Source organism: Arvicanthis niloticus, chromosome 17 (assembly GCF_011762505.2).
Source record: "Arvicanthis niloticus isolate mArvNil1 chromosome 17, mArvNil1.pat.X, whole genome shotgun sequence".
Taxonomy (NCBI): Eukaryota; Metazoa; Chordata; class Mammalia; order Rodentia; family Muridae; genus Arvicanthis; species Arvicanthis niloticus.
This window is the reverse complement of record NC_047674.1, coordinates 60,679,477-60,706,933: the sequence shown is the minus strand read 5'-3', so window position 1 is coordinate 60,706,933 and position 27,457 is coordinate 60,679,477. Positions and strand designations below refer to the sequence as shown.

At 37.5% G+C, this 27,457-nt stretch overlaps 1 protein-coding gene across 1 annotated transcript in view; it reads right to left on the bottom strand.

Annotated features, from left to right (window-relative positions):
• Kcnh8 (potassium voltage-gated channel subfamily H member 8) overlaps positions 1–27,457 on the bottom strand; it is a 344,000-nt gene that overhangs the window by 138,810 nt on the left and 177,733 nt on the right. The window contains exons 4-5 of the mRNA XM_076914649.1: positions 9,449–9,576; positions 3,425–3,665 (exon numbers count right to left, since the gene is read on the bottom strand). Of these exons, the coding sequence (XP_076770764.1) occupies positions 3,425–3,665; positions 9,449–9,576 (369 nt within the window). The remainder of the gene's footprint in view (positions 1–3,424; positions 3,666–9,448; positions 9,577–27,457) is intronic.

Below are 27,457 nucleotides of genomic sequence, written 5' to 3'. Positions count from 1 at the left end.
TTACTTGCCAGCACAAGTGTTGGAACCTACATAGTTGGAATCCTGCTTCCCGATTCTAGCTTATACAGAAGACCAGATGAAACACATAGCCTTGTGGGACCCAGCAATTACTAGATTTTTGGATTTCTCTTTCACAGCTGCCCATTATTGAAATTTACTGCAAACTGTTAATCATTCCAATAATTTACCTTAATATACCAAGACATTCCAGATATTCTGCGATTCTAGAGAACCCTCACTAATACAGCTCTTTGGAACTTTTAGGATGCATGCCTCTGCTCCACTTGGTTCTTTTCTGCATAACAATGAGTGGGAAAAGGATAGGAAGAAGGTCCAACTTCTCATCTTCCTTCTACGAGTCTGTGCAACGAGTTACTGTGGCTTACAACAAAAGGCAGCTAGAAGTTTTAAGTTTTCTTGACTAACTTCCTAGTCTTTTCTTCTTTACCTGGGGATGGCATTTCTCAGGCATGCCAAAAGAGCATACCAAATGGTCCGAAGAGGACGCATTCTGAGGTAAAGTAAATCTAGCCAGATGATTGTGAGTCAAGTTTAAACAGATTTCTTCAGCACATTTAAATAGTATTTCTTTGAGGGTTTATAGTGCTGAAAGGTGTTCTGAGTTCCCTAAAGAATTTTATAGTCTCCCATCTTTAATTTTCACTAAGAGACTTTTCCGCATTTTAACTATTTCCCATTTGAATAGTACATATATTGTCTAACACTGGAGTTAGTGAAAATAACAAAACATGGAAAAAGAAAATCATCTTTCAGGCACAATGAAAACTGTCCTTCCCAAACCCATTGTAATGGACTCAGATGGATGGAAGGCACAGTTCAGCTGTGAAGTTTGGAAGTCTCCTTGGTGAATCTCTAGCTCCACAGAAACAAAAATTTAAAAAGAAATGGTAAATTTTAAATAAGCATTGTCTACCATACCTCACAAACTAATAAAAGTTAAGAGGTTCAAATAGTCCTGAGTATTGTGAAGATTCAGTACTATAGGTAGAACATATTTCCATTCATAGTATTGGTTTGTATTATCTTTGTTTGGCTTTGGACATGTTTCAATGTGTAACCTCTTGTGGCCTTGAACTCCCAGTCTTCCTGCATTTGATTTTGAAGTGCTAGACTTACAGGAGAGTTATGGGTGGGTGCTGCACTACCTGCTTTTACTCCAAGCATGGTAACTCATTTACAGTTCATCATTTCTGTCACCTTTGTGAAAAAATGCACACAATAAAAATTGGGGTAAACATTAACAGAAGAAACTGTGCTATAAACCTTTCTTCAAATGCATTAGAACTGCACATGTCCTTGAACCCATTTAAAAGAACACGGTGGCAACAGTTTAAAAAAAAAAAACCAAAAAAAAAAAAAAAAAACCCAAAAACCCAAAAACAAAAACAAAACAAACAAACAAAAAAACCCTACCAGCAAATTCCTATTGCCTGTGAAAAAATTAAGTCAGTCAATCAATGAGGGATTCCAAACAGGGTCTCATACTGCTACTAGAGTCATATCTCCAGCTGTAAAGCAATCATTGGATAAACAATGGGGTAAAAATAGCAGGAGCTTAGTTAGTGGGGGTTGGTGCTGGCTCAACTTGCTCCCTAAGCAATAGAAATTACAGCAAGAGTGAATCCAAAAGATCAGAGGGCAGCATCAGAGGAAGAAACCAGCCTCCATCAGTCTCCCCCTGGAATACATACTCCAAACAAATAAATCTTCCTCAGAGTGTGTGTCCTCAGGGGTACACAGGTCATCCTCTGCCTGGGAGGGCACTGTGCCAAAATGGATTCCTTACCCATGAGCTTTCAAATATCAAATACCAAGAAAACATGGTGAAGAAAATTCAAGAACCAGCTTTGCCTCAGTGAAGGAACTGTAAATATTAATGTAAGAAAGCTGATGACGTGTGTTCAACAGACACTTTGACCTGGTTCTTGATGAGACCTTGTAAACTTATTACCTGGAAGGAAACCAGGCTCAGACATGCAGTGAAGACAGGAGTCCTTCAGAATGTTAGCCTGGATATTGAGAATAGTATTAGGATGATGACATCATCATTGTCATGGCTTCATAAGAGGAAACAATGGATCGGCAAATAGTCACACTCAGTTTGTCCATAATTTCATTTTAAATGCAAACTGTAATGATGAAATTTGTTGTCCCATCATGATCAAACAGATCCCATTATGCTTTTAATTTCCTCACAATGGATGTATGTAATTGAAAAAAATGAAGTTGATTTAGTAGCTTTACCCAGTCACCCAACTAGACACTGTTGGCATTTAGTGGTCTAACACACAATAGTGACCACTTTGGGGTGAAAGCTGGGGTCCTAATAGGCAGCACTCATCAGTACAGAGATAGTAGTGGGGTAGGGTTCATGGGGAGAGCAGGCACACATGATAAAGTGAACACATACATTTAGTCACAGACCTCACTCTTACATCCGTCATGGACTGGCTCTAACACCCTTTTACAGAACTACTCTGGCCCCAAAGTGTTGAGAGCTTCATTTAGCAAACATGTCACCACTATTGAAAAAGGGTTTTGGTCTATTTCGCTTCTTTTTCTTTTTTCTTTTTCAAGTCAATTCTTCCTTAATTCAGTCACTTGCTTGAGATATTTCCCTAACATTCTTTTGTGTTGCTCTTTATCACCAGGATCAGGTAAAGACTCAGTACGTGTAGCCAATGGTGGCTAACCAAACAGCAAGGGGTTAATCTGAACTTATAGAAAACCAGAATTTGGTCTAGATGGACAAACAAGGAACAGGCTTTATTCTTAAAGAAATAAAGTTTTGGCAGCCTGGAAAATAGAAGAAATAGGGTCCACTCAATCAAGGTGGTGTCTGCCAACTGAAATCCTCAGGGTTCTAGAGATAAATACCAGGAGCAAACCTCCCTTGGAGTCTCCTTAGCTAAAATCAGATATTGCCTCTCTTGATTATTATAGGTAACAAAGCCCTATGCTTTCTTTGCTTCTGTAGGCAGGCCGCTTGCAGAGCCTATTCTAAACAACCTTAAAGAACAACACACCCAGAACATCAGTGGACCACTGTCAGAATTCCATTCTACTGATGGACTTTTGCTAAACTCATCTCTGACTTTGTATAGTTAATATCGCTAAGGATGTCAGAATCCAAACACACACATCAAGTCTTCTTTTGATACATTTTTTAATAAAATAAATGAAGAAAAACGGGACGTTTGTTTAGACGTTTCAGTGCAGGAACAGTAGGAAAACCGGAAGAAGCAAATTTTAGAAATTCAAGCATGTGAGGCTCCAAAATTTGCATCAGGACTTGAAACAGATTCTTGCAAATAGACCTCTGTTCAAATTTTCCATGGAACATTATGGAACATGCTCACTTCCCACATGCAAATCTCTGAGACGCGAAGCTATGGGGTCTTACCTATAATGAACAGAATCTCCACTGCAATGTCACTGACCGTTGTGCTCCGAGTTGTGGACAGATCCTCATTGCCAATGAAGCACACGTTATAAGGGACTGTCACAGCAACATAAAACGTTGCCAGCAAAATGAGCCAGTCCCAGCCAGCTTTAAAAGTACTGAAATGCAGCAGGATGAACTTTGACTTTTTTGCATCAGAAACCTTATACTCTGGAAACGCTGGTTTATCTACAAACACGTTCTGTGGATAAAGACACAAAGAAGAGAAGGGATAAAGAAGTATGCAGTTAGAAATGAAGACGGAACAGCTCTAAACACACACTTGAGGAGCCTGGACTATCCACACATTCAACATCAAATACCTTACAAGTGACCTATAAGATGTAACATGAGTCTACTGTCCTGTGCTACTCAACTGTCCTGTGCTACTCAACTGTGCTGGGCTCAACCACAGGGTTCTTTGTCATGCTGGTCCCACAAGATTCCAAGTGAAGTGAAAATCTTGTCACATAGAGAAGATGCAGGCTACTCTAATGTCAGAACCTGTCTGTGATGCTTCTGTACAGAAATAGTAAAATTCAGTAAGAATTTTAGTCATGTACGATTACACCATAGATAATTATGTATAGCACACAATATTGATGTTAGTAATAAACAACTGTTACTGGTTTGTGTGTTTATAATTTGCACGTCTTACTATTATTTCAGAGAGTGTTTGTATGGATTTTAAAAGCTTACTGCTAGCACTTAGTATTATATAAGCTAGAGGCTCACAAATCTTCTGGTAAACTCATTGATGAATGGCACATTGAATGAGTGAACAGCAATGATATTGGCTTGTACAAATAAACACACGTACTCAAGAAGGTCAAAAGAGTGTGTTGGATCTCTTAAAAATGGGGTTACAGGCATTTGTGTGATACCTGACACGGGTAATGAAGACAGAGCTCAGCTCCTCGGTAGGAACAGTATGTGCCCTGAGTCATATTAACCTCTGAGCAATTTCTAGCCTAGACCCGAACTGTTTATTAGCACCGTCTGTATAAGGTTCCTACAACAAAGAAACTACCTTAAATAGCATACTTCTTAGAATGTCTCCTGCTCATTAGTGGACTACAACTAAGCAATGATCATTGTTATGTGCACAGTATTGGGCCGATTGTTTGTGTGTGTCTGTGTGTGTCTGTGTGTGTCTGTGTGTGTCTGTGTGTGTCTATGTGTCTATGTGAGTGTGTGTTGGGTGAATAGTCTAGAGTTTGGTCATTAAAAAATGAAAACACTATTATCTCAAATTTTATTGAAAAGCATCCAGTGGCAAGTGTAATTCTAAAAGTAGTATAACAACAAGGGCATGCTTGTACACTCATTAGTGTAGCACAGTCTGCACATGGGTGGCTTTCAGATAAGAGTCATTACCCAAAGAGCTCTGACCTGGGATTCTGATGAAGTCAGCAAAGATAGCCTCCCTCCACGCAGAAAGTGTAGAGATGACCACATTCTCCTGAAACACAGTCGCTTAATTTTCTGTCAAAATACACTGGGTGGTCCATGCATTTGTACACTGTGGGTGTTGATGTGTCTAATTGGAACCCAAACCTCATTATTTTGATTAATATGCATATATTCTGAAGTAGAGCAGCCATTAAGAAGGAAAGAAGGAAGCAGTTACTTGGGGGTTATTATTTAAGTCATGGAGGAGGAAGACAACATTCACCACACAGGTGATTACACAGAGACTAGCTAGAGTGTCTGATGGCTGATGAAGCACTTTGCTTTGAAAGCAGTCCAAATAGATGAACAATTCCCTCATTGCTATGAGACAAAAAGAGGCTCAACAATAATGTATGTGGAAATTCCACAAGCCTGTGACCAAATACTTAGACTTTGTTTTGGCCTCAATTAATGAGAAACTTTAGAAAGGTAATGAGAACTTGAACAGGAGAAAGTTCTGCATACACAGTGTTTGTAGGTCACAGTGTTGTCTTCTTGTTTCAGTCACTAAGAGGAAGGCAGAGAAATATAGTGTGTTTAGGAAGGCCCAGGGCCATTGGTTTCCTGGGATGTTCATAGACATAGCACTTTGATCTGTTAATTCTGCTCCCTATCTATAAAGATAGGGTTTCCCAATTTAAATGTACCTTCTGCTAGTAAGTCTACTTAGTCTCACAAGTATGTCATACCTATGCTTCACACTGGGTCTCTGCTTCACTTCTAGATGGTTAGTTAGTACCACAGAATTGTTCTTTCAAACTACCTACTTGGTTGGTAGTTGAGGGACAGGTTCCAAAGTGAAAATCTGCCCTAAAACTGTGGTAATGAATTACTCCCTACGTTTGTTGGGTATGTGTTGGGGGAGGGGGTTAAAGCTCATTCATGAGCAGAGAAGAGAGAGTTAGATCCGAAAATACTTATCTTCCCAAGGCTGATAAGGTACATTGAAGTTATCATGGTGTATAAGCTATTTTTTAAGGTTTATTTATTTTGTTTTATGTATATTAATGTCTTATCTGCCTGTATGCCTGTATATGCATACCTGGTACTTGCAGAGGTGACAAGGAGGTACCAAATTCCCTGACAAGGGAAGTACAGGTGATGGAAACCAAACCCAGGTTCTTTTCAAGACTAGCAAATGTTCTTAATTTATGAGCCTCCTTACTAACACTGCCCATGACAGATTGAATTTTAACTTTATATGTAAACACTTACAATCAGCAATTACTGAGATTTACCAGAAGCACTTTATGTTTCTGTCCAGATAGGTACTGCCTCTATTCTTTCATTACAGAGTCTCAGAATGTACATATTGGCACTCATGGGAAGGTGTTTGCTTTGTTTCACACTGATTCCATTAAACTCTGTGATGTGAGACAAAAACTGAGCAACACCTAAACAACTTGAAATGTGTACCGTGTAGACTCATTTTCATAGACTATTTCAAGTGTGTACCTTAAAGTTGTTGTTAGATATATAGCATGGTATTTAAAACAGTTATACTAAGAATACAATACATAGCATGGTAGACTTAACTTTCGAAGCGTCAATAATTCTACCCTCCACACATCATTACACAGTGTGTAATTACACAAAAAGACTGTACTACACCAAACTCTTTAACAAAATCCTCTTGTATCAAACAAATTCTTAAAACCACAAAAATATGCATGTGCATAAAAGTATGCAATCGATGGAAACTGTGGAGAAATGTCACAGTGTTTATAACACTTGAACACATGCAGCTTGTCCATGGAATAAGACAATGTTTAAAATAATAGCAATAGATCTCGAACAACTGTTACTTATTAATTTTGAGGGTCATGCTCTAGGGCTGAGAATACTTTAGTCTATTGATTTTTATCTGATGAATTATCTAAATGAACTTGTTAACTCCAAAACCTAATTAAGAATTTTTCCTAATATTTTAGGAAATAATTTTCTTAATTATAATTTTCTTAATATTTTCCTAATATTAAGAATTGTTTGCAATATTTGTTTGAAACTTGCCTCTGAATCCACAAGAATGGCAGGACAATGTCCTTATCCTGGGCATACCTGACACAGTCTGTCTTTGATGGTTTTATTAATGGGTTCTCTTGCTGGTGATATTTAGTCATGGTTAACATCCCTCTCTCAGACTCCTGAGGGGCTCTTTCCTATGACCTGTATAGGGAACCCCAGACTTGGGTCAAGATAACCTGAGACAAAGTTCTCAGCACAAAGATGTATTTGTCCTAGAGGGACAGAAGTCAGGAATGAGAGACAAAGACAGGGGATAGAGGAAGAGGCAGAAGGGGAAGGAAACAAGGGAAAGAAGAGAAAAGGGGCAAAAGAGAGGGAAAGAGGGTATTTATTCTTGGGGACAAAGGACTGACTGGATAGAGAGGAGAAAGACATGGCCCATAGGCAAAAGGCAGTTTATAAAGGGAAAATCCCATGTTAAGATGAAGTATTCAGTTTTAATTGGCCATGTTATTAGGTGTGCCAAAGGAGGCTTTTGATGGTTGAACTTCAATACTTGGTAGTCAGCCCTCAGAGGAGGAATTAGCTATATAAGGGAATATACCTTGGGGGTAGCTTTAGGAATCTAACAGATTTTAGCAAGGCAGAGGGGATAAGAGAGAAAGACAAGGCCTGCCAGAGCCATGTTTACCTTGCTCAGGCTGGCTAGAGTTCCTTCAACATAAATTTCTGCTGGACAGACTTCTCATTTGAGTAAGCAATCAAAAAATCAAAAGGAATTAAAGTCTTTTTTCTAGCAACTTCCAGGCAAACTTAGAGCTTAAGTTAAAGGTATTTCACACCACCCTCAAACTGGGACACAAGCCTAAAAAGTTTTATTGCCTGTCATTGCAGGATAGAATCAGCTCTGGGAAAACCTGCTAAAGAACAAGATAGTGATTTGAAGAATAAAGTTAAGTTAGATTCTTTTTGTGTGCATCCATTACTGCAGCTCAGATTCCCCAAAGAGCATTTTGGCTGTAAGTTCATGGCCTCTTCTGTCCTTCCTCCTCTCTTCCTGCTGTCTGATCATTAGCTTCTCTCTATCCTGCTGGAAAGGGCGCAGTGACTGAGGCCAGTGCGGACCACACCTGGCTTCTGAAGTTAGGGCCTCTGTGACATCATTGTCTCTGAGCTGACTAGGCATTCTTAATACTACCCTTCGTCTGAGGTTTATACTTCTAAAGTGAAAAACGGCAATTAAGTAAGTCGCTAAGGAATGGAAGTTATGAGTTTTTTAAAACAGATTTTAAAGTAATACATTATAGTTTGTTAATCTAGAGGGGAAAACAGCAAGGCTCAACAACTAAAGTGTAAGCTCCTGAGACATGTAATGACTATTACCTAAGTGCTTCTCAACTGAAGCAAGAAGATGGTGTGTACTTTTGACATAACCAAATTTCTACATGTACGTCACACACACATGCACACACACACACACACACACACACACACACACACACACACACACACAAAACTGTCATACTAAATTAGGACGAAAGCCCAAACCACCACCCTCCACCAACTGTGTTTGACTCTCCACAGGAGTGAATGTCAGAGCAACCAAGGCTCGATGAATAATCTTGGGAGCATGAGTGGACCAGAACACCAACTGTGACTTCCAGAAAGCACGGTATAGTCAAACCCCATTCTCCACATGCTCAAATAGCCCCCACACTGTGTGTTTATACACTTTTCCTTGTTCACCATAAGCACAGAAATTGATACTTTGCACGCCTGAAGGAAGGCTTGTTTCGTCAAGACATTGGGTCTAAGGAAAGGTAATCGTGTGCTGAATGAGTAAAAGAAGGTTGGAAAGACCCCGTGTCCTCAGTTCCCAGGACAACTGGATCAATCCTGAAGTTCCTAAGGATTTCTACTTGCAGGATGTGACTGTTTCTGTTTCCTGTGGCAAGTTAGACTGAGAGTTTAGTCTTCGACCCATAGTGATCCTTAGTAAGTAGCCTCTACTTTAATTCACTAAAAGTGAAACTTTTTGCACAACCTAATTAGGGTACCTTGTGACTTCCAGTTAATGCTCTATTGTCTTATAGTTGCAACTGTTGTGTATAGAACATGACGGTTTAAATGGAGTGATTACTTTTATTGGCTTATGGTTGCCCTGATTAAAGGAACTAAAGGGAATGAGAAGAAGTGTGACATTGACACTGAAATTAAATGTAAAAAGTTGTAACTAACCGACAATAGCTGTAATCAGGACCTATGACACTGTCGTGTTTCTCAAAACATAGAGTCTGTCTGCTGTGGCATTCTCCAGTACAACAGAGCACTTACCACAACAGCACTGTAATCTTTGTGCTGCGTGAGCACGACTGCACACTTTTTACAGAAATAGTTCGTACTGCTGACGTTTCCAGGTCTGTCTTTTACATGCAGATGCAAGCCGAAGTGGGAAAAAGAAAGCTAAGAAATTCAATAAAGGAGTAGTTGGAACCATTTTTTTTTAGTGGATCAAGCATTGCTCTCTAGGGGAGACTAGTGTCCACAATGTATACACACGCCACCTACATTATTTATTTTCAATTTGTTCTTTTCTCTTCTTTGCAGGTGTCCTGAGATGTGATAAAGAACGGCTCGGCTCCGTCTCCGCGCTGAATCAAAGTGGCTCCCTGCCCTTGATCTTCCTTTGGCTCTGTCTGGAGGGAAATAAGACTCATAAGACACCAAAGAATGCAACATCTCAACTCAGGAATGCCAAGTTCTCACAGGTCATGCAGAAGAAGAACATTCAATATTTTATGTATTTTCAAACACTTAAAATTACGTGCTGGCTTTAGATGACATTTAATTTACTTTTAGATCGACATAATTTACTTGCCTTTCATCACTCCACTAACTGTATTGTTACTTAAACATCAAAGTAAAATATGCCTGAGAAGAGAAGGATGGTGAGAGATGCAGCAAGCACAGGGCTCTGCCTCCACTCTGCTCTTTCACATGCTTACTGCTAACTCTACTTAACACTTAGAAAAGCACTTTTTCCTAGACAATGCAAATGTAAAAGCCACATTTATAGTTCTTTTGGTGTCAGTAGAAAGTTTATATAGTAAAACTCTTTACACGTTTTTCTAGTTAGCATTAGTTGTCAACTTGACACAGCTTTGTGAATTTTACTATCTCTCCATTGTGAATTAAAAAAAATTCCTTGAGAAATCATACTACTTATTTTGATCACATTCATCCCCAAGGAATCCCTTTAACTCCTATAGTTTGTCGCCATCTCCCTAAGCCCTCTAATTTTGTGTTTTCTTTTATTTGTTTTATTTAATAAACCAGAGACTTCAATTTGTGGTGTTAGTTGTATTAAGCATTTCATCTCAATTGGGCCTTTCTACTTCATCTTTTATCATTCAGTTCCTAGATAAAAGACACACAACTATTATAATAAGCCTTCAACACACGAGCGCTGGGCAGATGTCTGTCCTCTAAACAATTAAAATCTACTTCTCCATCAATAACCCTAATTTATAACTTTCCATGTTCCATCTGGGCAGCTTTTAAATCCAATTGACCAGCCTTCATGGCCATTATTTCAAGAATCCTACTCATGTCATCTTGTCCTCTCTCCATCTTCTCTCCCTTCTCTGGCTCCAATCCTGGGAATGAAAAATTCCACCTATCTCTCTTCTGTTCAGCTATAGATTGATGGCGTCTTTATTTAAACAATAATTTAAAATTAAGGAGTAATGTCATATTGTGCATGCATATTCTCTTGTCCCTATGGACAACAAGGTCTTTGAGGCCAGTATTTAGCATTACAATACATATCAAAAGACCAAACCTCAACAAATATTAACAGTTGTTCATATACTTCTAGGTGTGGGACCATTCACTGGAATATGGTCAACCTATCAGGAACCATAAAGGAGCCTCTCCCAAGTCTTGGACCAAGTAAAAATAAAGATTTTTGAAACAGCAAATGGAGAGAGAGAGAGAGAGAGAGAGAGAGAGAGAGAGAGAGAGAGAGAGAGAAATAGAGAGAGAAATAGAGAGAGAAATAGAGAAAGAGAAAATACTGACTTTTCCTTCTCCCTGGAGCTAACAATACCCATAGTTCCTTAACTAGGAGTGAAGGCTCATGAACTGCTTCCTGTTCTATGTGAGAGTGTTGACTGGCTTTATCTGTGCAGGTTTCATGCAGGCAGCCATTGCCGCCGAGAGATTGTGAGTATAATGGTCCCATCATACCCAGAAGACACTGCTTTACTATGGTCCTCCCTCATCTCCATTTCTTATAGTCTTTCAGCTTTAACTTCTGTCCCTTCTTCATTGATGGCCCTTTAACTTTGGGAGTAGCAATGATATCTGGTTTGTGGCTGAACGCTACTTAGATGTATTCTAGGCAATTTGAGAAATTGTGAGTTTCTGCATCAAACACTGTCCAGTGCACAAAGAAATGTCTCTGGTGAGGTGTGAGAGAGGCACTAATCTATAGTTAGAGAGATAAGAACTTTGAGGACAGTTTAATTCTGCATTCTAAATGGGCCAAAATAATAAATAGTATTAGGTGCCCCCTGGGGACCCAGAGCTTCTCAACTATGTGTCCTTTACCAGATTTTCAACATTAAGCATGTGTTTCATTCTCAGAAGCAGGTTTAGATCCAATACGAATGTGGTTGGTTCCCCTATGACATTCATGTCTCTCTTGGATGCATGGGTATATCCTGCCACCCTGGTTGTCATTGTAGTTCACAGGGTTCACAGCTGGGTAAGACAATTGATGACTTGCATAGCCTGCATAGCAGTACCATATAGCCTAGCATACGAGGCAGCAGGAAGGAAGCTTCATGGAGAGTATCAACTTGGTTAGTTTAATTTCTTCGCGTTCAAACAAATAATCATTTCTTGTCATATTTATGGCTGGAATTTCACTACTTGATTTTTTTTTTTTATGTAGTAAAATTTAAAACTCTTATGCTATCAAACTTATCAATTTACTTGTTTTTGCTGACTAGGCATTATCTTTTGAAGAGCCAAAATCTTTTCACAAAAAATTATTTTTAAAAATCTATGCATGTTTCTTCTGATATTTGTCTTTTTGCTCTAGAACTTGAATTTTTTAAAAATAAAATATAATATATGACTATAAATTCAAATAACTACCAGAAGATTAAAACCCACAAAAGGAAAATACTTCAGATCAGTTCTTCATGTGTTAACATGCATCTTACATGTCCCATTTACTATTGTTAGTAAGAGTAACTTCAGTGTAATTCAATGTACAAACAACCTGAGTTTTGGGACAGTGTCTACAGAAATTTGGCAAGACCAGCATGTGTCTTATAAAATGTTAGTTGGTTGCAAAACACTAAGCATACTTATAGTGCTATTAAGAAATCAACCTGAGTGCACACTTATAAGAGTCAGTTAGCTGGTTATCTTCTTATAAAGAAATCTAATTATTAGCTGAGATTTTTTCCAAATCCAACATCAATAATTTCATCATCTTAAGAAAGGTCCTCAAAGGAAAATGTTAAAGAAACATGTTTGTCTTAGTCTTGGCTCTAATTGGAAGCAAAATATATCCTCTGAAATCTGTCATTACAACTAAAGCCTTCACCCAAGCCTGGCTGGGAAAACCACTCCATTTATAGAACCTAAAATCTTCCTGCTTAAAATGGTTCTGAGTTTTGGTTCCTGACCAAAGAAACAAGCAAAACTCAAAATAAAAATACATTACAATGCAGCTTATTCTTCTTTAATAATATATGTACAGAATATTTTTAGAGATATTTATAACATATACATGTGAACATATGAGTAGACACCTACATAAATAATATGTGTATACTTGTACCAATAACTGCAAGGAAGTCAAATATCCATAAATAATTGTTAGGAATTACAATCCAGACATGACAGAGTGTCATAGTCCCAACTGACTGGATTTATGTGAATTAAACATAAAATGAAAGAAACAGTACCTGTCTGTAACTACAGAAATATCTCATGAACACAGATTTTAGAATACAAGCAATAGAACATTCACACACATCATGGCAAGACTTGTTTGTGTTTATGTAGATTCAAAACTAAAGTGTAGTGTTGAATAAAATGTAAGCAGTGTATGCTACCACAATGACAGAAAAGTGCGAAAGTGGCTGGCATATTACAACACTTAAGTAGTACGTGTCGATGTAGTAGAGTTACTGTACAGAACGGATGTGGGGGTGTATGCTGCTTTGAAAAAATAGTCTATGGGACATATACTTTGCATTTTAATTTTGAAGTCTTCTGCAACAAAGCCCACCAAGAATTGAATAACCACCCAGCCACACAGTGTTTGAATACAAACTGTGATAGTCTTGGACAGAAAAAGCTCAGTGTGTGTCTGAGGACACAAAGGAAATCAGAAAAATACAGGAAGTCAGGAGGAAGGTAAACGCCTGTCGGTCACCTGGGGCCTTTGCAGCTTTATTGGAATCTACTTCCTGGCACTCAGTCATCGGTTCTTGACCTTCAGGTCCAGCAACCCTTTCGCAGAGGTCTTCTAAGACCCTAAACCATTGGTTTAAGTATTAGTAAGGCACAGATTTAGCTCGCCTACAGACGCACATGGGCACAGACAATATTTTGACCTTCAGTGTTTCTTCATAAGAGGCTTCCTTTTGAATGCAGAATGTCTTCTCTCTAGGAAGATGAGAGAGGAAATAGATGGAAAAAGGACTCTTCCAGGACAGGAAGCCAGAGAGAGCACACTTCACTTTCACTTATGCCCTCCTAGCCATTGTGCAGTGGTTTTCAACTTCCCTGATGCTGCACCACTTTAGTCCAGTCAGTTGGGACTATGACACTCTGCCATGGCTGGACTGCAATTCATAACAATTATTTATTTTGACTTCCTTGCAATTATTTGCAACAGTTCCTCACACATATTTGCAGTGACCCTCACCCATAGAATTATTTCAGTTACTACGTCATAACTGTAACTTTTTTTACTGTTATAAATTTTAATGTAAATCTCTGTGCTTTCAGATGGCCTTAGGTGTGTGATCCCTGAGAAAAGGTCCTTTGATTCCCAAAGTGATTTCAACCCACAGGTTGGGAAATGCTGTTCTAGATTATATGAATATTAAGATATAGTACCCAAGTGAGGAGGAGGAAGAAAGACTGCACCATTCACATTTCTTACCATCCATCTTTTTCAGACATTTTAAAGGCCCATGGTATGAAACTTGAAGGTAAGAGATAATTCTTCTCTGGTTATTCTTCAGTGGTGGGAGTGAGAGGGCAGGAGTAAGGTCGCACAACACTTACGCTGAGCTCCAAATTCTAATGATCCTGTTTCTAGCACCTGACTGCTGAGGTTACTGTTGTGTTTCATCACACCAAGCTCAGGAACAAATAAGTCTATTAACAACTCTCTGAGAACAATTCTGAAAACAAGTGGTGTCCAGATTAGATAAGTAAGATACAACAGAAAAACCAATGTACCAATATTTTTACATATGCAGAGAAGACCCTAAATAAACCATATGCAAATTGAATATAAAATTTAATCTATAATTATATCATACTCATTCAGGTTTGTGACCAGAATGGTCTCACCTCAGAGAACCTTTATATATTATCATGCATATTTAAATACAGGGTCACATGATCATTTCACTAAATATGGTTGTGGAACTTAATAAATATTCCTTTAAAAAGGCCTGACAACTAACAAATACAGCAAGAAATCTACTAGTCAAGATATATATATATATACATATATATATGTATATATATATATCTTGTTTATTATATATATATATATTATAAATTTACTAATTTACTAATTTACTAATGAGAAAAATAAAGAGTGAAATGAAAAATAAGTCATTATGGAAAAATCACAAATATATAAAAATTTAAGATAAAGAATGCTGGGTGCCCCCCATATGAACCTTCATGCATTTCCTCCTATATTTTTCTGCATTTATTCACTATGAACTGCATTGTGGTAGGATAGTTGTGGATGTTAGTTCCTAGAATATTAAAATAATACATTTTTTACCAAAGCTATAAATATCAATGATGTGAAACAGGAAATGAATTCTCTAAAGCTATTGCCCAGGTATAACTACACATTGTGATGATTTCTGTTCATTTTTCTTGAACTTTTTCTTTTTGTTTTTGAATCTCTGACCTCATATAATATAACCAACATGGGAACAATCAGAGATCACAAGGTATAAAGGCAGTTTATGAGGAAAATAAGTCATACCAGACAAGAAGTACAAGACTGAATTCATTCAATATAAATTTCATAGTTTTAGTTCTTCATTGTTGAAATGCTGAATGAGCATTGGCCCACCCAGTAACCCTGCATTTGTGAAGGGGAGAGAAAGATTGGGACTGGGGCTGGAGGGGCAGTTCAGTGGTTATGGAAAGAAGACTCAGTATTAAAGAGTGTTTGTTGCTCCTCCACAGGACCCGCATTCGATTCCCAGCAACCAGGGAGGCACTCATAACCTCCTGGAAGTCCAGCTCTGTGGCAGCCAACATCCTTTCTGGCTTCTGAATGCACTACACATATGGGCAAATACAAATAGAGACATGCATACTACACTTAAATAAACAATAAATATTTTTTAAAAAATATAAACAGAAATCCAGTAGCAGTTGGTAAAGCCATGAAACCTGCTAAACCTCTCTGCCTAGATGAGCTAAAGGATAAAATAACAGGAGGGCACAGTTGTCATTCTGCTTGTCCACATTCCTCATCCCTTAGCTCTCAGTCCAATCTGAGCTAAGTAGAAGAGCATCACCTTGAAAAGGGCAACATTTCTCTTCTAGAATATCCTGGATTCAATATCCAGTGCACATGAGAGTGTTAGAGGTATGTCATGGAAGATGTGCTGGACCAAAATAAAAAAAATCAAATAAAAGATGCCTAAGGTGACTCAGTTTCAGCTGGTGGTGAGTGAATGTAGACTCAGTAAATAATCTTTTATTCCATTGCAGTCTAACCTGGTCCTCCATCCAGGCTCCCAAGAGCTCTCTCCACAAGTCCCTGTGGTTCCCACTGATATGTACCATAGAATCCCATCTTAGCTCGTGCTCTCTGTGCAGATACACAGACAACTAGTGTTCGAGTGGGAATGTAGAGTATGCTAGTTACTGTCTGGACTGTGGCATAGAGAATATGCTCCAGAAAAATGTACCACCACAGAGATGACCAGGAGGAAAAAAAAATGCAGGAGGGACTTGACAATGGGACTAGTCTAATTGAAGTGGCTAAGGAAAGGCAAATTGTTATCTTCCGTATTTTAAAAGTTAAAATTCTGTGCTATTTCTGCTACCTGAAATACATCACTAAGGAATAATTCCTGGGGAGTTATGTGAGGTATGGATTTTATAATTCTTGATATATGAAGATTTTAACAGTATTGAAAATTGTTACTCTGATAATGTCACAAAATCTATATGTGAAAATTTAAAAAAAATCATGTCATAATGCATCTGGCCAACTTTTTCTTACTACTATGTGCCAGCAACTCTAAACAGAGAAAGGATGGCCATGGTTACTACTGGATTTTGATAATGTGTGCAAACTTCAAAGTGTGATGTGTGTTACAAATTACACAATGGGAGACAGCATTTCTCTCATCTGGCATACGCTTCTGAATACGCAAAAACTTTTAAAACTGCATATGAAGAAAGTAAACACAATTGGAAAATAAGCAAGAGACCTGAGCCCTGTACACAGGCTTGGAGTATGAATCTGGAGAGCACAAGAAGACATCAACTCACATCTGCTGCAGGAGCTGGAGGAGCGCAGACTGTATCATCCCCACTCAAGCCTGCGTCTGTGCTGCATTGCCACTGTAATGTTAAGTCTAGGGAATGGCTTGGTCATTTTTAAACATTATTTGTATTTCATTTTGCTGCTGTCATACATGAATGCAATTTATTGTTAATGTATTCACCCATTCCCTTCTGTTAGCCTCATTCTACCTCTGCACAGCCTCTTCCCATGTAGTCAACGCCTACACTGCCATGTTTTATTTGGGGATACAAGCCCTCTGCAAGAAGCCATAGTTGCTGTTCATGATTACATCGCCATATTCATCAGACAAAAGTTTTGTTGGAACTATCCCCATCTGTCATCCTTTACAAATAAACCTTAAGCACGATTTCCATACAAACCGGCAATTGTATCACTGGGAACTTATCCTAGAGAAATAAAGGCGTGTGTTATACTCTTCAAAAACTTGAAATAGCTGCAATATCCCTCACCTGGGATTGGTACAACAAGCTTGCACAGCCACATCAAAGTGCACAAGAGAGGCAAACTCTTGAGTCAGACAATACTAGAGATGGGTTTTTAGTGAACAAAGTCCCTAAAAGCAATCACAAAAGGTTACATTTTGTCAAACTTCTGTAAGGTAGGAGGTGGAGAGCCTGCTGGGAGTCAGAGGGAGACCAGAGGGTTTGTCTATCAAAGGTAGCAAGTAGGGGATAAACACAAACAGGAAGTGAATAACTGAATGAATTAGGCAAATAAAATGAGTCTCCAGTGTGGGCTGTGCTTGCTCCCAATGAAGGGGAGGGGAAGGACAGCTCGGGGTTGTCGGTTTAAAAGAGGTCGTCTGTGTCTGCATGGCCCTTGGTTTCATCATCAACACACACACCCCGACACACACAAACGCGCACACACAAAGTCAACATAATTAAATAAAAAATATATAAAAAAAAACAATTACCAATTAAGAAAAACGTCAATGTTCTGAAACATCAAAATAGTTGGGAATTTTTTGCTTGTTTCTTTTTTATGTGGCGTGGCTGTACATGCCTCTAATCCTAACATTCAGGCTGTAGAGGCAGAAAGGTGAGCAAGCAGCTCAAGACCAGCCTCCTCTACAGTGAAACTCTTTCTCAAAAATAACCTTTGTATTTGATGTGAGTTTTGTTTTAATATTAGTGGCATCCAGCTGTGGTGGCTCACTCTTATATGTCATGCCAGCATGTAAAAGAAGCAAGAGATTTGCTTTGAGCTTTTAGGCCAGCCTGGGTAATCATGTAAGGCTCTGTATCAATAATAATAATAATAATGATAATGATGATGATGATGATGCAAGAAAGAAAGAAAAGAAAAGGAAGAGGAAGACTTTGTGCTGGTGCAGCTCCTAAAGCTGCACACATGACTGACCTGCTGTCTAGTTCTTGACAAAACACAGTTAATTACATAACTGTCAGCCACTGAGAGAATTGGGCAAAGCTGCCTGACTGTACTGTCCCTAAATCTTCCTGGGAGCATGCACTTACACTTCCCAGTGAGACTGTGTTCGGTGTTAGTTTATCTTATGAGGGCTGTTTTGTGAGTTCCTTTTAATTGCTTTCAACCTTGAGGAACCCAAGCAATACAAAAGCCTGAGACTGGTTTTTCATGTGCAGTGGTGCTGGCTCCAAGTACAAGTTTGTGGTAGCTTGATAGAGGTCGTCCCCAGAGCACTTTAATCTCTCAGCTCTTATTAAAAAAAAAAGTCACAGTGAATTGGTCTTAAATAATCAACTCCAAGTTTAGAAATCAATACCACTGTCTCATGCTATAAAAAATATCACAAAGATTTGCATTTATATATGAACATGGCAAATGTGTATATTTTGTATGTATCACCCATGTGCCACGTGTGACATGCAGATGTTTTATTATTATTTTTCTCTTTTTTTCCAGAATATGTTTAATTATTTTTGAAACAAACTTTAGCAGAGGAAGAAATTTACAAACTCCAGTTAAATTTCCTTCACAGTTTCTGAGATTATAAGATTACAATTAATAATATTGATAAGTAGTGTTCTATATCCATTAGCTCACTTCCTTTTTATAATAACCCTGGCAATTAAAGTTGGGAGCCTTTACCAGTGAGGAAATTGCAGGTCAGTGGGCTGAGAGATGACAGAGGTGCTGGTTAGTGAACAAAATGATGGACTGGGTATTAGGACTATCTTGCACCTCACGGGTACAAATTGGCATAATTATGCTCTAATTGTATTTTGAGAGAAAAGTTTTATTTTAACAGGAAGGGTGATATGTAGGAGGAGCTAAGGTGAGAGGGGTACCAAGAGGAAGAGAAGGAATAAGGAGAAGAGGAGAAGAAGGAGAGGAGAAGCTAGGTGATGAGAGAGAGAAAGAGAGCGAAAGAGGGGGGGATATGGAGGCAATTGTTCACGTGTCTTCACCAGTCAAAGATAGTTGATATATCTAGGCTGGGTATTAGGTTACACTTTTGATTGAGCATTATGAAACTTATAAAGCCTTTGATTAACATTTTTAAAACGTGTAGAGAAGCAAGAAGAGGGAGGGGGCATGGGATAGGGGTTTTCTGGAGGGGGAATGGGGAAAAGGGATGGCATCTGAAATGTAAATAAAATATCCAATAAAAAATAAGTGATGAAACAAAAAAATATGTCTAGCTATACAGTTTGTATGACTGGGGTAGAACTGATGTTGGAACTGTATCTCTCTAGATGAATCATCTTTTATATGAAAGTAAAGGCTTTCTGTATATATTTATCTCCAGAGAATAAATCCAAAAATATTACTTTGAATCTTGACAGAGAAGGCTGAATTTTCTTTCAGAGAGAATGATACTCTGTTCCCACAGATGTAGTATGGGAGGGAACACCAGGAAAAGTGCAAAAGCTCTGGAAATGGTCCTCTCTTTGTGTGTGTATGTGTTTTCTTTTTTAAAAAATTGGATATTTTATTTATTTGCTTTTCAGATGTCATCCCCTTTCCCCATTTTCCCTCCTTACAAACCCCCTACCCCATGCCCCCTCCTCCTTTTTGCTTTTATACCATTTTAGTTACATGCAAGTATTAAGGTCAGTTCTAGGTTGAGGAACTAGCAATACAATAGATGCAAATAGTCAAAGAACAAGCAGGACAATAAACACAAATAGTCAAAGAACAAGCAGGACAATAAACATAAATAGTCAAAGAACAAGCAAGGCAATAAACAAAGTTCCGTGAACCCTCCTGTTATCACTGTTTCTAAGGACATATCAGAATGACCAAAATATCTGGGCCTACTTCCCTGTCCTAGCCCAAAGTCACTTTCATGTCTGAAGCCTACTTCCTTGTTCTAGTCTAAAATTTAGATTCCTGTCTGAAATTACTTCTTTGTTCTCGCCTAATATTTAGATTCCTGCCTGAAATTACTTTTTTTTTTCTAGCCTAATGTCAGATTCCTGCCTGAAACCTACTTCCTTTTCCTTGGCTAATGTTATATTCCTGCCAAGTATTAATTTTCTAATATTTGAAAGAGACTAACTATCCACAAGTGTGTTAACTTTTATCTCAGGTAAATAGCTGTGTGTGGCATCTGTCATTTAAACTTCTGAGGGTTTTTATGAGTCTGACAGGAGCTTCTTTTGACAAATACACCAGCACCTAGAGTGAGTTTTCAAGAAGCCATGCATATGGTTTAATTATATATCCAGGACACATGTTATATCCTGGATATATAATTAAATAATTAAATTAATATATTTAATTATTTAATTATTTAATTATTGATATAATTAAATAATTATGGAGGCTATATTGTCACTTTTGAAGGAAAGTTATAAAACATAATCTAAATGTAGAATCAACAAAACTCTGATATCAGAGTCTTCTGTGAGTGAGGTAGATATTTCTCTATTTCTGTATATTGAAGAGCCTGGACCAAACCAGGGTTTGGTCCACCTAACCTCTCCTAAACTGATCATCTTGGAATATTTCAAATATCAACTTAAAAATCTGAAGAAGGTGAGAAGAAACAGAAAATTGTGGGATGTGGTTTGTCTGCCAGCCTCACAGAAAATGGAGGCTGAACTGATAGTGTTTAAAACTGCTTGCTACAGACAGCTTAGCTTAGGGATAAAGATGGGGACTTCATGACGGGAACACAGGACTCCATAATCAGGCTCCTCAGCCATGCAGAGGATTTATTGAATGTAATTGTTCTCTGAGAAGAATTTGACTAAAGGAAGCTAGGAAGAAGTTTTTATACATGAACTGGGTAAAATATGGAAATAGAATTGCTTTAGAATTCAGAGACTGGACCTCAGCTTTCTTGTGAATAGAAGGCATATTGCTGAGTTAGATGAACTCAGGAGAACACTGGGGTACCACTATATTCTCCTTTTCCTTGAGAATGGGAAGCAAAAGGGTCTTTCATAGTTTTTAAATGCAGCATCCAAGCTGGAAATAACTAAAATAAGATGAGCTAATACTCATAATTTAATTTTAAAGAATTAGCCATTATGATAAATTCTTGGCATGAAGAAAAATATAGTTTAAATAGACACACAAAGCAATGAATTTCTTTTGTACAACCTAAAAATGCTTAATTGTGAAGTGGATCTGAAGAGCTATTCAGTTCACTGCTTCTTAGTGTGCACTTATCTTCTCCAATGTTGAAATGATATTGATCATAGAACAAGGAAACTGATGCCATGATGTCATTGTGATCATAAGAGACCGTTCACTTGGCTTAAAAACTTTCATAATACAGTCCCGATTGACCTTAGAGGCACAATCCTCCTACCACAGGCTCCCCTTCTTATGATTGGAAAATACAATAGCATACATTGTCACATAATACAGAAAACCTTAACACTAAAAGACAGTAAAGTTGGACATTGTTAATATATGAACAGAATCATCAGCTCTTTGGGAATTTTTTTAAATGACTTCTTCCCATCCTTGCAAATTAAAATGCTTAATATTTAAAATAAAAACAAGATATCCATAGGTTAAGAGAGAAGAGGTGTCTGAAACATTTTTTAAAATTATACTAATTATTAGTAGTACTGTTATGGTTGAGAAACTGTGTCACTGTGAAATCCAATTCAGTGAAATCCAATTTGAATTCACGATCTTCCTAGTTTACCCTCCTGATTTCTATGGTTATAGGGATAAACTAGCATGATGAGCCTTTCAAGCTTTTTATTTTTTCTTAAATGTATTTTTTCATAATGCTAGTTAAATCACAATGTCAGAAAATATTGTAGAAATGCTGATATTTTGATGAAAAATTCTGGGTACATTCAAGCAAAGTTCAAGAAAAATACATGCATATATACATACATACTTACATACATGTGTACATACATAATTAGATTGAGGCTAAGATAATTATTATTTATTAATGATTTATTGGTGGTTATATGTACATATGTGACCAGACAACTGATAAAACTCATGTGTTTCACATGCTTCTTCCCGTTGGCAGTGACTCACACTGACCTGGTGCTGTGGGTAAGCCCATTTCCAGCACACACAGAGTAAATATTTTTGTGTAAATTTTAATAGAAAGCTATAATCTACACATTAGAGAAAAGGAGACATTTGTTTCTCTGAGGCTGGTTAACACACTTAACACATTTTTCTTTTTTTTCAAGTTTTCTTTTATTGAAAATAGTTTTTCTCATATATTCTGATTATGGTTTTCCTACCACCAACTCCTCCATGACCCTCCCAACCTCTTTTTCCATTGGAATACACATCTTTTGTGTCTTTTCTTAGGAAAAAACCAAAGCATCTAAATAATGAAATAAAATAAAAACAAAAAGACAAACAAACAAAAGAGCTAGAGAAAAAGCACAAGAAACACATATAAACACAGAGACACACAAGAATCTCATAAAAACAGAAAACTGGAGAACTTTATACAGCCAAGGAACCTTTAAGGTAAAAAGCAAAATAAAAGAAACAAAATAAAATAAAACAGCCCTGACAAAACAGTATGAGACAAAGAACCTCCAAAGGTGCCTTTGAGTTCATGTTGTGTTGGACAGAGACTGCTGGGCATGTGATACACCCTTAAGGGTGCTTTGTATCCCCAGTGAGACTCCACTGGAGGAAGAAGGTTTTCATTTGAAAGTCGTTACCAGTTGGAAAGAGCTTCTGAGTTAGAAATAGAAGCCTATATCCGCTTCTCTTCTCTCTGTTAGGATCACACATGATGAAGACCCATAGAGTCCCTGTGCATTCTGCCACAGCTTCTGTGAGTTTATCTGTATGCCAGTCTTATTGCCTTTAGAAGGCTGTGTTTACTTGTTGTCTCTAATAATCTTTCCACTTCCACAAGGTTCCCTGAGGCCCCTGGATGGAGGTGGGAGGAATTGGATAAAGACATTCCATTTAGGCCTGATATTCCAAGTTCTCACTCTTTCTGCTTATTGTCTGACTATGGGTGTCTGGATTTGTTTCCATCTACTGCAGGAGGAAGCTCTTCTGATGATGGCTGAGCAAGGGTCTGCTCTATGAGTACAGCAGGATGTCCTTACCACTTATTTTATTGTTACATTCCTTTAGCAGAAAAGCAATATTTGGTTTTCTCCTAGGTCCCTGGGTTATCTAGTGTCAAATTCTTACATCATCTGAGAAGTATTCGGGATGGGTTCCTTCTCATTCAGTGGACTATAAATGCAGTCAGATATTGGTTGGTTACTAGACTAGACACAGAAGGGACATACCTCAAAATAATAGAGGTGATTTATAGCAAGCCTACCGCCAACAGCACTCTAAACGGAAAGAAAATAAAAACATTCCCACTAAAATATGGGACCAGAGAAAGGTCCACTGTCTCTAAATCTATTCAATATAGTAACGGAAGTCTTAGCTAGAGCAAGGAGGCCATTAACAGAGACCAGATGGATGCAAATGGGAAGAGGAAGAGACGAAGTAACTTTATTTGCAGATAATATGATTGTTTACACATATCATCCCAAAAATTCTACCAGAAAACTTCTACCCCTGACAAACACTTTCAGCAAAGTAAGTGGGTACAAAATTAATCCTCTGAAGTCAGAAACCCTCCTATATACAAATGGTAAATAGACTGGGAGGAAAATCAAAGAAAACAACAGCTCAAAAATAATCTTGGCGTAATGGTAAACAAGCAATTGAAAAAACGTATTTGATAAAAATTTTGAGACAATGAAGAAGATAACAGAAGACTCTCATGCTCATGTATTGGTGGAACTAATATAGTAAAAATACTCATTTTGTTAAAATCAAGCTCCAAATTCAATGTGATCCCCATCAAAACTCCAACATAATGCTTCATGGACATAGAATTTTCTACTTGTAAGCATTTGATTCCACATTTCATTTATTTATATGGCTAAATAAAATGCTAGTATTCAAATTCAAATTCTACATGTTCAAATACATTCATCTGTTAATGGACATCTAGGATTGCTTATTTATTTATTTATTTATTTATCTATCTATTGTTTTTCAAATGAAAGCAATGCTTAATGCTATCTAGGGCAAACACATGGGAACTTGGTCTATTAGAAAATAGATCTAAATTTAATGTCAGAAGTTTAGTTTACAGAGGTGAAGTTTATGTAAAAAATATTAGTAGCATTAAAAATGCACAGTTTAGGTATTTTCAGAAGGAATAATCACACAAATCTTCTCCCTTCCTGAATGACTGGGGGTACTTGGAGTGTATTTGGAAGTGAAGAGTTTAGAGCCCAAGGACTTAATCACATTGGAGTAGACCTGATTTTGTTATATCAGAAAATCCATTTTAAACTTCTCTTAAAATTCTTCCAGGTCAGCATGTACTGACCTAGTAGTGTTGTCAACATCACGTGGGTAGAAATGTTGACTATTAAAAAAAAAAAAAAACTCAAACAAAATTTCCCTACAGTATTAGAAAATAAAATACTTAAGTTTTTACAATCCCTCCTGACATACACAGGAGTCAGCCTGCAGAGAATCAGTTGTTGCTCAGTATGAGTCTGTTAGATGAGGCTGTCCTTCAGGGAGGCTGCAGGAGCTACCACTTTAAACGCCAACTCTGCACTGGAGAAGGTGACATTTTAAAGAAAGAATAGGAAAAACATTCTGATGAAATTTAAGCACTGGCATGTGACTCAACAAACCCAGTCACATCACCAATATACAATTATGCTCTGTAGCTGCTGCATTAGAGGTGAACAAATTGGAAGAAATGACAGCTTTTCTCCGGTAAAATGTTTCTAATAAATCCTGTCTACTGGTACTAGGTGGAGCCAAAACAAAGCATAAAACTCTACTATCAGTTGTTAATATTTAAAAAAAAAATTCAGAAACTTGCTATTGCCTGTTTTAACCTTAAATTATTATTCCAATTTTTGTATTTGTAATAGACTAGAGTGGCTGACAGTAATCTGGGAATAATTTTGATGTTTCCTAAGTTAAACTATTTTTAAATGGACTTAGTGTCACAATAGATGACTTTCAAAACAAGACTTCACAGAAACTGATAAGAATTTATTAAAATTGTTGGTTTGAAACTGAGTTTCACAATGTAGTCTTTGCTGGCCTCCATCCAACTTAATAAATAGTTCAAACTTAGTTGGAATTCACAGGTTTTGTGTGTGTGTGTGTGTGTGTGTGTGTGTAGTCTCTTGAGCACTAGGAAGATGTTGTATATTAGTACACAGTATCATTACATCTTATTACATATGACCCAGTCTGACACAAAGATGACACTTCTGGCACCAAGATACATCATCAAGTTTTGACCTTATGAAGCCCATTCGTAGTTACAAAGACAGATGTGACTGATGAGAAGGCTGAGGTTAAAAGGGGAAGACAGCTTCGTATCGGACATCCAATAGTATTTCTGTCATCCACTTCAAGTTCTGTACATTCTCAATAACTATGTCTTGTATTATAAATATACCTAAAGAAAATGGGGACTAGCAGCCCCCTTATCACCAAGGAAGTAAGCTAACTGATTTGAAAGATAAAATAAGATAGAAAGGCAGAGAGAAAATGGGGAGAAAAAGAAGATTGTAAGTCTGTACACCAATTTATATTCGTATACATATCCATATATGTCATTCTTAGAATGAGAGTGTCTTTTTTTCTCACTACTTTGGCTTGGTTCTGTGCCTTTCTCTAATCATTAGAAAGTGATAGAAGGAATGTGTGTAACTTTAGAAACTATGTAGGTTCTGTATTTGCCTAGTTGAAATCCAACCTCTGGGTAAGGCAACAAGGCTCAACTGAATAAAAAGGGGAGAAAGGAATGAAGGAAGGAAGGAAGGAAGGAAGGAAGGAAGGAAGGAAGGAAGGAAAACAATATATGCAAATATATTTTACATGGTAGATATGTAGGTGGCAGATACTAGATGATAGACACATCCATATACATAATACATAGGTGGATAGATACACAATAGATAGATAGTAGCTGTTAGGTGGTAGATACACAAGACAATGCCAGTCATTTTGCCTCCTTTAGGAAAGATTCCATTTGGGGCAGCTGATATTTGAATGAAGTCTCTAAAACACATTCTAGCCCCAGCCAAGCTCTGAGCTGATGGCTGCTACAAGCATAATGCCAGTTGATCATTGCAATGAACCTACAGAATCAAGAGTAATAATTAACTTTTTAATTTTCCAAGTTTTAGGAATTTTGTTATATAGCAAAGACTAATTGATACAATTAGTTTGCCACCTTGGATTTGTAGAAAACAAATTATTAGGGAAATGTCAACAGAGCAGAGAACAGCACCATCTTAGTTTCTGACTCTACTCAAACTATTGAGCTACGTCTGATATAGTAGCAAATCTATGGAAATTGTCAGTGCTCCCTATAATAGTAAGAGAATTTGCTTGATATTCCAGAATATCAATCCAGCTCAGAATACGAATGTTTCTACTTAAATCTGGCTCTTTGGACCTGAAAATGTAGTTAATGGCAAGGTCATCTCCAAACTACCTTTAGTTAGAATTAAGTATTACACTTATCATTAGGACCAACTTACAACTACTTACATTATGCAAATACCACTCTAGGAGGCCCTGTCTCTACTTTGTTACTCACCCTTTTAGGCAGACCTAAGCCCTTTTTAGAGACAATTACCCAAAGGCTCTGCAAACTTTTAAACTCACCCATCAGCTTTAACATGACCATTAACATCAGCTTTTTCCTTGTCTTTCCTTTGGATTTTATCATGAACTTCCATCCCCTTCCCTTCTGTGATTAAGCCTGAAAGATGATTAAGTTCTGTAGAAAACTGGTCCTTGTTGGAAGTTTTAAAATTATTTAAAATGAAAAGCCAATTTACAAGAATTAGAAAAATCAATTAAAGTTAAGAGTTGAATATGCTTCCTTAATCACTAGGGGCGGTAGTTTTATTAATACAACATTAGGCTCAGAAATGACAGGTATTTTTTACACTACTGTTCCCAGTTTCCTACATCAAAACTCTTTGGTGCTAGTTAGTTCTAGGCTCCTCTAAGATTAATAAAAGTAACAAAGTCTTGACCATACTGTGAATAGATTAGAGCAGGATATCTGTGAAGAAATCAATCCAGGAGTACAAGAAGAAGGAACAGAGGATGTTGATGTTCTAAAGCATACACCCACCTCTTACTGTAAGATCAATAACCAGATCCAATCTATTCATCCAGTTCTAAAGCATCGATTTACCCTGAGATAGCCATAGGGTTGGAAAGGCAGTATGAAGTATGGGAAACAAATCACAAGAAAAAGTATAAAATTTGATTTACTCAGACTAAAGGCATCATAA